At 37.4% G+C, this 14,722-nt stretch overlaps 1 protein-coding gene across 1 annotated transcript in view; it reads left to right on the forward strand.

Annotated features, from left to right (window-relative positions):
* The window catches only part of LOC149080308 (pancreatic lipase-related protein 2-like), a 196,774-nt gene extending 186,428 nt beyond the window's left edge, over positions 1–10,346 (forward strand). Inside the window, exons 9-10 of the mRNA XM_089239435.1 lie at positions 874–1,059; positions 9,785–10,346. Coding sequence (XP_089095561.1) covers positions 874–1,059; positions 9,785–9,890 — 292 coding nt within the window. The 3' untranslated portion in view covers positions 9,891–10,346. The remainder of the gene's footprint in view (positions 1–873; positions 1,060–9,784) is intronic.
* Positions 10,347–14,722: the final 4,376 nt, after the last annotated feature.

Raw genomic sequence — 14,722 nt, forward strand, 5'->3', positions numbered from 1 at the left:
GTGTAATAAAATGAGTTCTTTCTGAACAATTTTTTCCCCTTCAAGATTTATGTTCGTAAGTCTAAAAATTTACAAGTTGGAGAGCGACTCCATAAACTTTTTTTTGGAGGGGCCGCAAAATTCCTAAGCCCGGCCCTGTGCATATTGTATGTAGTTTTGTTACTGAATTTTATAAATAAAATGTTTTTCTTGAAAAGCGTGCAAAGAATGAGAGCCCCAAACTGATTTTTTATCTCTCTCTAGAGATAAAAGTATAAAGAACATTAAAAAAATGTTTTGTAAGAATCCTTTTGTTGATACGATTTTGAATATATAATATTATACAGATCTGTTCTGTCATACTGTAGATCATGCGAGATAAAAATAAAACTACTCATGTGTCCATGTGAAAAAAAATTTCATTTTTTTTATATATTAAATATTTTTTCTCCTTAGAGATTTTATATATGTATATATGTTACTGCCAAAGCCCGAAATTGGCCAATTCGCGACGGGGCCGGCTACTTCGTGAATTGGCCAATTCAGTTAAATATTAACCCATCAAACCGCAGTCACGATGCAGTAATAATTTTTTCCAATATTTGGCAGAAAAACTATATGTTTATATAATTAATATTATAGTTTTTCTCTCAAATTTCTCCTTTTTTCTCTCGTCACATGCTATTAATCCAATATAGCTGCTATATATAGCCATGTATCACACGTTAACTATTAAAAAAATGGATTTGGCTCCTACTGGGCCGTTTTACATCAGCACATCGAGCTTTGGCCAGGGATTTCCGGCTAATTTGCGAAGTTGCCGGCCCCGTCACAAATTGGCAGCACTTCGGGCTTTGGCAGTAACATAGGTTTTTTTTTTGTTTTTTTTTTCAGAGACATAGATCTTTTTCATGGCGCCAGATATCGTTACTTAGTAACAACAGATAAAGACCTAGGCGATATTAAGAGCGTAACATTGAAGTGGTACAGCAGCTCAAAGAATCCTTTGGGTTTAATATTCAAGCCAAAACTTTATGTCAGTCACATTACTGTTGTTCGTATGAACGATATTGAAGTATCGTAAGTATGCTAACTAGTAGAAATACAATTCGAGTGACGTAATTTCTGGAAAATTACACTGGGGAACAAAATTTTTGTTGCATTTATACAAGCACTTGATCTTACCTAATTCGCGTATGCTGATTTCAAGTCTGAATTCAGTTTTTCACTGTAAGCTCTAGATTTTTTTTCAAAATAGCATTTTCAGTTTTTTTCTGAATTTACTTCTTACGAACACACCTCACATTTGTTGATCTTGCTCAGTGTCATCTTCAGATGAGTCAAAACCACTCAACACAGGAATTGGGAGTTGCTCAGAGTGTGGAATCGGTCGAATATCGAATGCAATATCAGGGTAGGAGATCCTGTGCTGATTTTTCTTGCCGACACCCTGTGTGTTGACCAGGCAAAATTAGCAGTTAGTTATGTGATCTATAGCTTCCCGCCAAACCACGGGAATTCCAAAAAGCACACCGTTTCGTTTTCCTTTTGACCTGTCACGAAGCATTTCCTCGCAATTATGACATCCAATATGAGGGACCCTTTTCTTGTTTTATTCCCAAAGTCTCCGTAATTCCAAACTAGGCTTTATAAGCACGCTTCATGATGCTTTTAATGAACGCTTTTGATGAACAAGTGTGCAGCAACCACATTTATATCTAAATGCATTATGACTATTTGAGCATCTACTTGAAGAAGCCATGAATCAGATCTGAAACGAACTCCACAAAATGCACTTGTCTACTCAATTTAAAACTGACACCGAAAATAACACTGAAGAGAAAGAAGAATATGGCATTTCCTTATTGCACCTGCAACTGAAGTGTACTGTGGCCATCTTCCTGACGCCACACCCTACATGATAGAAAAGTGCTGCCCTCTACTCATTTACTTACTAAATTTACTCAAGTGGCTACTACCACTGGAGTAAATTTATAAAATTCAAACTACCAGACAGATAAACACAGATTGACACATTAGTGAATCCATATAGTAGTACAATTACAGTGCAACAACTAAACTAGTGTAAGTCGATAGTCAATAGCCCGAGGACCTTTGGCCATGTATCAGTATACAGGGTGATTCAGAAAAGATGGGGGAACTTTAAGATGGGAAAGTACACGGGTGTAAGAAATTAAGAGAATTTGCAGACTTGGTCGATTATCTCTAGAACTACTGTACCGATTTTAATGAAATTTGACATGTACATACATTGATACAATACAAAACAAATAACCATTCAATAATTGTAATACACACGCATGATCGTGCGTAACACTCGTTGGAATCGGAAGGTATGAAACAGCGGTTGCAGAATAAACAAAAAAATGGGTTAATAGATGGGTTAATAGGGGGTATGGTCCCCTCTTACAGATATACAGGTCTTGCAGCGTGACTTCATACTTGAAATAAGGCAGTTTGTCATTTCCTGTGGCAATTGGTCCCACACGTTCAGCAACGCTATTTTCATTCCCTGGATGGTTCCCTGAGGGGGGTTGCGAGTTGCAATTGCCCTCCCCAGAGCGTCCCAGACATTCTCTATAGGGTTAAGGTCTGGAGATCTGGCTGGCCAATCCATCCGGCGAATATCCTCACTCTCTAGAAAATCGTCGAGCAGAAGAACTCTATGTGGCCTCTCGTTATCGTCCATTAAAATGAACTCAGGGCCAACTGCACCCCTGAAAAGGCGAACATAGGGCTCCAAGACCTCATACCTCACACCAGTCATAGTGCCTCTTTCAAAGACATGGAGAGGTGTGCGGCCATTCAACATGATGCCTGCCCAGAATATTAAACCTCCTCCGCCATAATGGTCGATTTCGCGGACATTGGAGGGTAGGTAGCGGGTCCCTGGTTCTCTCCATATGAACGCACGGCGAGAATCGGTGCTTAGGCTGAACCGGGACTCATCAGTGAAGAGAGCGGTCGCCCATTGATTCATACTCCAATCTCTATGCTCTCTGCACCATGATAAACGGATTCTCCTGTCCGTAGAAGTGAGCGGGACGCAAACAGCAGATTTTCTTGCAAACAACCCTCTCTCATGAAGTCTTTTGGAAACAGTCACCCTTGATACACGGGTTCCTGTGGCTGCATACAAGTCACGAGAGAGCTGAGAAGCTGTAGCACTCCTGTTACGCCTCGCTATAATCGACAAATGGCGATCTTCTCTGGCCGTCGTGGCTCTTGGACGACCTTGCCCAAGCTTTCTCTCGATGGATCCGGTATCCTGGAACTGTTTCCATCGACGCTGGGCGTTAAATTCAACTCTCTACAAATCTGGACTTGAGATTACCCTGCTTCTAGCCTCCCCACAATTCGCCACCTCATTCCATCATCTAAACGTTGGTGGTTACTCATTTTTACTGTTACAATTTGAAATTAACCGATTGCTGCAAAATAACACCAAGAAATTCGCCGAGGTGTGCTAGCGAACGAAATGCGTCTTAACTTATGCGCGCTTATAAAACCTGTTTCTCTACTGGCTCCGCCTACACACACGTGTACGCTTACGTATTTGGCGTACAAGATTTGCATTTTTGTCTAGAAGCAGTGGTTTTACATTCAGTTCAGTTCTTTTCATGAAATTCGATAAAATATGCAAATTCTCTTAATTTATTTCACCAGCGTACATACCAATACAAGCAATTGTCATAAAATAATGCATGGTCTAACATGAAACGCAAACGCGCTTGCGCGTTTCGAAACGGCCGCTTCGCAAACGTTAAAACGGTTTTCCTGTTGAAATTTATTGGGAGAAAAAGAACACCATGCATGTAAATGCAACCTGAGGAAGAAGAAGAAACCGTCTGCAAATCTGCGTCACAGTGAATAAAAGGCGTGGACGCCATCCCGTACGTTACAATTGTTAGAACGGTTGCACGCTGGAATAACTTCACAGGAATATCATCCGCGTCTTTTATTGACTGTGACGCAGATTTGCATACGGTTTCTTCTTCTTCCCTAGGTTACATTTGCATGCATGGTGTTCTTTTTCTCCCGATAAATTTCAACAGGAATGTTCATGTTAGACCATACATTATTTGTAAATGATGGCAATTTGTTTGTATTGGTGTGTACTATTACCTCTTAAAGTTTCCACCATCTTTTCTGAATCACCCTGTATATCAAACTGCATAAAAGCTAGGGCTTGTAGAGAGCAATCGATTTGAGATTTGAAATCAGCAATAAGGAAATAACTTAGATCAGTTGAAAAATCTCATGCAACAGAAAACGAAAAAAAATGTTCTCCAATGTTATCTATGCACTACGTACTCATGTGTACAATTTCACATTCTATTAGAGTATGCTTTTGTTTTTAGCAGGATTAATAACATCCGAGTTATTTAAGTTAATCTTGGTGTTCACCTTGTACGGTATAGAACCGTGGCTCTCAAACATTTGTCACCATCGTCACCCTTCGTAAGTTAACCTGTATCTCTGCCCCCCCCCCCAGAATACTCTAAAGTTCATCCACACTCATAGACAAAATAGCGTGACTGGCTATAGACAAATCGCACATTTTGTCTATAGACAGTCACGCAACGAATCCCACCACGGGCTATCGACTTTATCCTGCGTCGAGATCTACAAAATATAGCGCAATTTGTCCCCGGTTTCCAATCCAGGGGATGTACCACCTTCTGATTCTTAATAAGAATCCGCTTCTTAACTATGGATTTGATCTTTAGTTAAGAATCAAGAGAGAACTTTGCTACCACATTCTTAACTAAGAATCGTTTTTGTTCCATATTAACTATGAACCAAGGCTACCCACTTCTTAGCTTGATTCTTAGTAAACATTTTGTTTCTTCTATGCGAGATAACTTAAATTCTTTCTTTAATAGAAGTTTTCTATGATTCATATTTTAAAAAATGGAAAAAAAAATTAACAATGCATTTTTATTTCCAAATAAGGAATTCGTCAGACTTTTTAAAGTTATATCGAAAAGTTATCTGAAGGTTGTGTGGGAGAGTTGAAAACAGTGTTAGAGTCTATATACAGCACATATATGTTGATAATAGTGATATAATATCGGATTATTTCAATAAAGTTTGATAAATTTTGCTACATTTATCACATTTACCAGTGATTATGCATAAAACCGTATGCTTCAAAACCGTATTCACATTTGCTGAAATAATCTCCGCCATTTTTTCAGGCTAGCGCCGCTCTAAAATTTCTTTTCCTCTCCATCTTGTCAACAACAAGCTGTTGTTAATTTTTAGCTGGGCGCTGATTGGCCAATGGCGAAATTCCCCAAAAGGGAAATTTATCGGCCTGTCCATCGTCACGTGACCTTAAGAATAACTTTTAACAATCACATCGTGGTTGCATTCGGAGCTCGATTCTTAACGTAATTCTTACGAACCGATTCTTACGTATGGATGATTGGTTATTAAGAATCAGAAGGTGGTACACCCCCTGGATGATGTTTCTATGGTGTTTATTTCAAAACCTTAGTATACAGGGTATCTGTAATTAGAGTTAATCGTAATTAGTTATCTGTAATTAGAGTTAATCATAATTAGTTATCTGTAATTAGAGTTAATCGTAATTAGTTATCTGTAATTAGAGTTGCATGTTCTGAGCCAGATAATTATAAAACTGTAGGAAACAGCTTGAGGGGGTAGGTGCACGATCTTAGCTTCCCATGCTTTTTTATATGAGAAAAATCCCATTTAAAATTTTTCTATTCGCTTTAAGCAGTCATTTTTGTCTCGGATTCTATAAATACTTTTATACAATTTAACGAGAGCTTTTGGGATTTTAATTGTTGATTATTTCTTTTTTTGAAGTTCTAACTTCACCAACACATGCATCTTTTTCGGAATTGATATTTTGGCTTGCTTTCAATTTCTTTCCCATTCCTTCAATAAGTCGTTCCTTAAAATTCATAGCTTTCTGATAGGTGACTAAAGCTTCTGACAGGTATGAAAACATTAGATTTAATTATAGACGCCTTGTGTGTGTATTACAAATACAAACTGCATAAAAAATATAAGTCAGCGGTTCCCAACCTATGCTACGCGGAGCCCTAAGTGCTCCATAGCCATTCCAGGAAAGTACGTATAAATGAATAACTCAATAAAAGGAAATAAAAAAGGTTAAGGGAGAGAGGAGAGTTTTTCATATAAATTGATTCAGAAAATGCTCCGTGAGTCAAAAATATTAGAAGCCACCGGTATAAGGGATATGTGTTGGATGTAAATGAAAAATAACGAAGGAGAAAAGACCTACTCCAATTATCTTTTCCCCCTTTTATTTCCTAAATGCAGACAAAAATAATCAGTTTCGCATATATCAGATTCGTTAATCGAAAATAGCTCCAACTCATAGGACAGACTTTGAAAAGGTGATATGAGACTCTTAAACAATCATTTTCGGTCATCTTCTTTGCTCTTGCGGTCGAATCACAAGAGCAAAAGCAGTAGAGGGTGTTTTTAAAGCAGGCATCTTCAATCCGTTGCTCGCGAGCACCATGGTGGTCCATGAATTACCCATAGTGCTCGATGCTCGTGTCCTATTTCGTGCTCGCGAGCATTTGGTCAACATCCTAATTAAACATCTTGTACAAATTCATTAAAAGATTAAAATCACATTGATTTTAATCATATAACTTATAAAGGCATACATGTAACTTACCATAAGGGTGCTCTTTTTTTGATGATGGATACTGATAGTGCTCGCTACTATAATAAGGTTGAAGACGTCTGTTTTAGAGAGTGTACAACAGGACTTCACCAAAAGCAAATATCATTATTATATTTCTGACGGATTTGCTGCAATAAATGCAATCAACCATTCGATGGTTCACGGTACTGTAATGTGGTAAGTATTTTTATGGTGCAACCTGTGTGTGTGTGTGGGTAACGCAAATTCTACCACAAGTCATTGTACCACTTGATCATTGTTTGGCGCAGCATAACCTTGATAGTCCTTGCACCAATAAAAAACAAACTCCAATCCAATCCGAACGTGCATATGCACCCTCGAATGGTTGATAGCACATATCGCAGCAAATTTGTAGGAAAAGTATGATATTTGTTTTTGGTGAAGTGCTGTTGAGCGCTCTCTAAAAACTCCCTGTACCACCTTTGCCATCGCGATTCGACCGCACATTCTAGGATCAAAAATGCTTATTTATAGGTGTCTTTTCTTAAAAGTTTCCTTTCAAAGTCTGTTCCATGAATTTAGAATCACTCTGTCTATGATTCCAATTTGTCTTCGTGCAACTGACCATCTCTAAAAGTTTGTACTCGTAAGCTAAAACATCCTGTATATATATATACACACACACAGTGATATCTCGGCTAATGAAAATTATTCCTTCCGGAATCATTCGTTAGCTGAAATTTGTGATAACTGAAACATGATTTCTCCTCATAGGTTTCTATGGAAAATCGTTTGATTCGTTCTGGAGTCTGCCTGAATTTAGACATAAGTTTTTTTATAAAACACTAAGAAGCAATATTAAAAATAAATAAAACAGACTGAAGACCGAGATCAACAGAAGTATATAATTAGATGTAGGAGGATTTAGAGGAGAAAAAAGAAGAAGAGAAACTGAAGATATTTATGTTTTACATTTTATACACAACCCAGTTGTGTTGAATAAATATTGAGGGGGCGGGGGGTAATAAGTGTTTACCGGTGTTAAGCGATCAGCTCATTTCTCGGTTTCATGCATGCAGATTAATAAAGTAAGCTTTTTAGAACATCCAAATCGTTCAATTTGACGTTGAGAGTCTTACTTTTGTGTGCACCAAATAATTTAAGTTGGTACTTTTTCTTCTTTTACATAAAATAGCTCAAAATCTTTGTAAAAAAGAAATAGAGGTATATCTGGAAAATGATTCCGAGGCAGACACAAATTAAATCGGCTAAAATTCAGCTCACAACGCGACTGCGTTATGTTGCAAGTTCATCCATATTAAATGAAGCATTCGTTAGCCAAGGCTTAAAAACCTTGAGAAAAAATCTTCGTTAGCAGAAAAATTCGCAAACTGAGGTATCACTATATTTATAATCTGAAGTGCCAGAAAAACTGGTACACCTACCTAATATCGTATAGCTCCCCCTCGAACACTAGAACTGCAGCAACACGACGTGGTATGGACTCCACTAATGTGTGAAAGTATACTGAAGTCAATTCACATGATTCTCTGAGGGCAGTCCACAATTCCTTAACGATGCGATGTAATTTTGTACAGCACGTTGCATGGTATTCCATATATGCTCAATATTGTTCATGTCTAGGGATTTAGGTGGCCACGGAGGATGCTGAAGTTAGAAGAGAGTTCTTGGGGCCACTCGGTAGCAGCTTCCGACGTGTGTGGTGTTGCATTGTCCTGTTGGAAGTGCCGAACCCCGTCGAAATGCACACGGGACATGAATAGGTGTAAGTGATTGGAAAGGATGTTTACGTACTGGTTACCATTTAGCCCTTCTGTAGCCTTATCAAGGGACCCATATCATGCCAACTATACACGTCCCATACCATGACAGAGCCTCTACCAGCTTAAACAGTCTCCTATTGGCATGCAAGGTCCATGGTTTTATGGGGTTTTAAACATATCCGTACACATTTTGCGATGGTTGTGTGCAAAAATGTAAATTTCATCTCTACCTCGGAAATGCAGTGACCCACCTAACATGAGCGTTGACTACTAACAAGGAAAGGGTCCCATGATTTCGTCCTCAAAAAATTATGAAAAAATTCAATTATATTCATCCCACCTAAAAATACATAAAAACAAAATAATTAGCGGCGGAGTGCAATTATTAAAGCCGCAAAAAATTATTAAAAATGATAGTAGTTGGCTATTCGTTGCCTCTCGAGCTTTTTTTACGATGTCTATATAAAATTTCTTTTCACTCTCTTTACACACTCCTAGCTCTTTTTTTTTCTCTTTCTTTTTCTGTGTGCTGTACCTTCTATAGCAAAAAGCCTCTCCACGCGAAGCTTTGACGTCACTGAAGTCATCCATTTCACCTGTAGCCATTGGATATAGCAATCTGACGTATGCGAAATCTTTACCTTTTTTTGCAGTATATTCTATGACTAAAGTTGAAATGGACAACTTCAGTGACGTCACGAGCTTCGCGCGGAGGCTTTCTGCTATAGAAGGTGTTGGCTGTTCTTGATCATGTGTTGTTTGAATGATGTCACTCTTTAGGACGTTGCGGGATTTTTAAATTCATTCTCAGCCTCTATTGGCGTTTAAAATATTAATATTAAAGTTTTTTTTTTTGAGTGATCTATGATAATTTCCCCGGATTTCTTTATATTTCTGAGCATATTTAAATGTGGTAGTTTTTTCAAAACTTTTTAAAGAGGTCATCCCTTGGGCCCCTTTTCTCATATAAGCCGCTTTCAAAATCACTCAAGTCGTGATAAACTGCAATTTTAGCATCAAAAACCAATCTGACAACTTTCCAGATACCTGTTGTCTGCTATGTTTCTGGCTGGCCTCGAATTACGTTAATTGGTTGCATTTCTCCTTTATTTGCAATCTGGCTGAAGTGCCAGAAAAACTAGGCTTTTTATTCATATATTATATTCATTCATATATTATATTCATTCATATATTATATTCATTCATATATTATATTCATTCATATATTATATTCATTCATATATTATATTCATTCATATATTATATTCATTCATATATTATATTCATTCATATATTATATTCATTCATATATTATATCCATTCATAATCCGAGCCTATTCTCTAGTCCTAGGAATATGACTGGTCGAGTATTTTGTCATGATCCTGAAACAGCCGTTCTCCCAAAAACCACTACGTACTTTCATCGTGATAACTGTTTGGACCGATTGTGAAATTACTCCAATTTAATTTTTCAAAATCGCATTCATGCAGTCAAAAGACACACGTAAACCCGAAAATGTTTTAAGTTGCTATCCTTTTTTCCAATAAACTGTTTGAATCGTAAATTATTCTGAGAATGTGGTTAACGAAATTGATGTTTTTTAGCACCTATGAACAATGCAGGCTCTATATTCCTTTTTTCTTGGCTTATCTGTGTAAGAACATACTAAGCATTGCATTCCATGTTCTGTGCACTAAATCAAATATAATATACAAAATATGAATTATACTTGTTCGAAACATTTGAAATTGCAAAATCACATCAATTACCAATTATAAATTTATTATTTAATTTTTTTCGTATTTTATATCTTCATAGAAATAGGAAATCTGATAACATTATTTTGTACTTGGTTCAATTGGCGGCTAAACTAATAATACTGATAATTAAAAGAAAAAGAAGTGTGTGTGTGTGTTTTTTTTTTTCAACTTTATATCATTAATGTTTATTTGTATGTTTCTTCTTTTTTTTTGTATACATTCATATGTGCGTATGATATAAAAAAATGTTTCCTCACAGAAATTTATTTCAAATTATGAACCACTTGAAGGAATGAGTTTTTTTGGGTGTGGCTGGCAGAGACCAGCCGATTTTAATGGTCGATTTTACGTAGCCACATCCAAAAAACCGGTTTTGCGCAGCTCGAAATCGCGTAGTGTGGCCAGTGGGGATTCAGCGTTAGGAAACTGGACGAGAAACATGGATGATTATGCCATTTCCTTCATGTCACTCGTCTAAAACTATAAACTATATCTACTCTTTCTCATTTCGGGTTCGATGTTTTTCTCAGATCTTGCAAGAATTTATCATTAAACGCCCCCCGCCCAAAGACCTCCTACCGGTGGGAAAACAATGAGGCATTTATTTTATTCCGTGTGTTAAATGTTCACATGGATGTACAGGACAGACAAAGAAAAGGTCATTGGAAATACAGTTAAAAGAAAACATCACATGTAAAGAATCAGGATTTTGGAAAATCTGCGATCGTTTCTCATTGCTGGAATGAAAATCCCTTCATTCAACTTCTCTGAAGCTAGAATCATTCAAAAAAGTTGAATGCCAGCGTATTCAGATTTCTACGAAGGAAGCTTTATTAAAATATACGGGAAAAATTTTGTTAACGATAAAATCAACGCCATCGATTCCCTCCCCATGAAATCCATTTCTTGTACTGAAATATTTTATAATACATCACCAATTCATACATCAATCAGAGAATTTCACAAACCAACATATCATCATCATCAACTAAGCGCTCGCTATATCTTTCAGTTTTTTGTAGGTTAAAGCCCTGAATAATATTACAGTCAAGTCAAGTTCATTTTTTGCAAGAATCCGTCGTGATAGCCATTTTTTTCTAGTCCTTTTCATCTTAGATATTTTTATTTAATTTTATCCTTTGAAAACGAAACCCATAGTGGTTTCGAAACGATCGTAAGGTTTCATCTCATCATTTGATTTTAATTTGTCGAGAAATACGTTTATTTCACTACGTTTTATAATTATTTATTATTTAAATTTTTCATTTTAGTGTCTGATTGTGTTAAGCGCAAACATTTGTAACTAGGGTTTCCAAATGCCTGACATTTTGGAGCCTACGTGAATCGGGAACGGGAAATTGTATTTCCCGAGAATTTCCTTATTTACAGCAGAACCCTGTTTATACGACTCTCATTTGTATGACTTTCACGTTTGCACACGTTTAGGTTCGGCGTCGATTATACTCTATACCTTGACATGTTAACATATTTCATTTATGAGCCACACAACTTCAATTATACGACTCGAATCCCAAAATTTTGGCAAAAGTTTCATTTCACTCAATTGAATCCTAATTTTTTTGTGGACAGCATAAATAGGAAACTGAATCCTGTTTGATAGATATATATGAAAATAGTAAGTACGCTCTCGATTATTCTAACCCAGTTGTCAATATATATATATACATATAAATTATATTAATACACATATACAGATGCGTCGCCTGGGGCTGAGACGGTGATTACGGACTTGAGGTTAAATACTTCTATGCGGGGATTTCTAGCACCGGGGCTTCGGTCCTGAACAGGGTTAAATCCGAGGTGAAGAGATGAAAGATCTCAACATGAGTGATATTAAGATTATATTAAGATATTATGAGAAACTTGAGATCCTGTAATGTGGAAACGGCCACGGGGAAACAACCCCGGACCCTATGTCAAGCCACGAAAAACTAAAAATATAAAGATCTCAAAAATAACTTCATGGCAGTGGTGGAGGAACGAGAGGCAATTAAGAAGAAGATGAGGGTACTACAGCGAGAGCTCGCTTCGGCCAAAGAAAGATCTCTGGCGTTTGAAAAAACTAACACAATTTTGAGAGGGGAAATGGAATCACAGAAACACAGGAATTGGTGAAGAATAGAGATGAGATCGAAGCACAAAGAATGATGAATGAGGAATTGTGCGTGAGGATAGGAAAACTTGAAGAAATGGGGGCGTCTGGGAGAAGGGAGACTGAGATGAAATGTGAACAACAACGAATAGAGAACGAATTGAGAAAGGAAAGGGATGAGACATTGGTGACCGAAAAGCCAAACGAGAAGGAAGCCAAGGAAGAGGTGGCCGATTTATTACGAGAATTTGGTCGAAGACTGGAACAAAATGAAGGAGGAGTGAATGAGATGAGGAATAGACAGGGAAATGAAAGAGTTGCTACATACGCCAATGCAATTAGAGAGGTGATAAACAAGAGTGGACAGAGAGAAGTAAAACGGAGGGAGAAGCGTGGTGAGGTAATGATTATACAGAGCAATGGTGCAAGAGGAGTGAAAATCAAGGAAATTATACAGAAAGTAGTAAAACTGACCGAAATGAAAGTAGGGGTCCTTGAACACTGGGAAACAGCACAGGGAAACTTGCTTATAAGAACTCAGACTAATGAAGATCGAGAAAGAATAGTGAACGAACTGAAGAAAAATGAGGAAACCAAACATTTAAATGTCAGCTATCCGAAAGGAAAAAAAACCGAGGGTAAAGATAAGAGTGACACTCACCCAGATATAGATGAAACGAAACTCGTGGAAGAACTTGCAAGACAATACGATTTGGGGAGAGGCGATAATATGAAAGTGATAAAGAGCTACCCAACTAGTGTCGGAAAAAAACTGGATAGTCGAATGTGATAAAAAGATTTGGAGAAAATCCAACAAAAAAAAAAGAAGGTCATGTCATCATAGGATGGATTAAAAGCAGAATTAGTGAACACGCAGTTCCTCAGCAGTGCTTGAATTGCTACGGCTATGGACATCTAGCAAAACACACCAAAAATGAAAAAAATTGTAGAAACCGTGGTGAAAAGGGGCATGGAGACGAAGCTTGTGAAAAATTCACAAAATTTCCTAACTGCATAAGACATAACAAAAAGAAGAAAACGAATTGGAGCACCGATCATAGTTACAAAAGTCCCAGATGCCCAAGTTTTAACGAAGAAGTAAATAAAGTCTAGTTATACAAATGAACTCTAAATACAAGGGAAGGGAATTAAGGTGTGGACACATCACAATCTAAATGATTGTATATTATTAGATCTGTATGATTTATGTCCTCTACAACTAGTAAAGAACATGTGGAAGAAGGAAATCATAATCGTCAGCATTAACGATCCATACAAATGTAAAAACAAACTGGCCTCATTTCCAGACACACACAGTGATTGCTTCGAATGAAAACCCCAAAGTGGCAGTGGTATAACTAAAATCCATGGGAAAAACATAACTATACTGATAAGGGAAGAAAACACGGTAGCAATAGAAGTCCAAACGGAAAGCGAACCCAAAATATTTGTAACTGTATACTGGGAACCCACTCGGGATATAGGTGTGTGCTGCCTGACCTGCTACCGATTCTGTTGAATAATCCAGATGTAGGAGTGGTAATCAACGGAAACTTCAACTCAAATCAGTGCTGTGGGGACCACGACAGGGTGACAGAAGAGGAGCAATTATGGAAAGGTTTATCGAAAGGCACAACGTTAAAGTGGAAAATAATTCAGAGGATAACTCAACGTTCTTTTGCAAAAGAGGGGAAATCCTGGATAGACCTAACACTTACAAAAAACTTGATAGATAAGATAGTCGATTGGAAGGTCTCAGACAATATCAGTTTGAGTGATCACAGACTCATCACGTATAAAGTAAAACAAAAGCAAGGAAGATGAACGTGAGGAGGATACACAAACTGAAAAACATAGACTCCGGATATTCCACACAGTGGATTACAGGAAATTAGAGAAAAGTACTTAGAAACTAAACTAAATAACTCAAACTTCAATGAATATATTCAGGAAGTGCAAGATGATTTGGAAGAATTATGCACTAAGGCTAGGGTGAGGAGAACAGCATATCAGAGACCTAACATCTGGTGGAATGATAACGTAAGAGAAACCAGGAGCAAAGACCAGAGGCCGCGTAATTACAATCCCTACTTTCTTAGTAACACAGGAAGCATTGGTTACTGCGAGCAAAAAACCTAGCAAGACATCACGAGAGAGGCGCAGTTTTGGGCGAAACTGAATTTCAAAGTTCATTTACGAAAAATGAAAGCATTTTTTATTGAATCAGTAAATGATAGCTCGGACCAGCTTCAGTGGGCGCTCGCTTCGCGAGCCGTTATTATCGTCTTCTCGATGCACGTAAACCACATTTGATTAAATCAGAAACAAAAATGGAAACATTTTTTAATAAATCGGTAAATGATAGCAAATATGGGAAAAAAATTTGGATGGGCTTCAGACCGAACCGAA

This window comes from Pholcus phalangioides, unplaced genomic scaffold, assembly GCF_987345545.1.
Source record: "Pholcus phalangioides strain wild (caught in Gottingen) unplaced genomic scaffold, Ppha-v1.0 ptg000011l_1, whole genome shotgun sequence".
NCBI classification, from domain to species: domain Eukaryota; kingdom Metazoa; phylum Arthropoda; class Arachnida; order Araneae; family Pholcidae; genus Pholcus; species Pholcus phalangioides.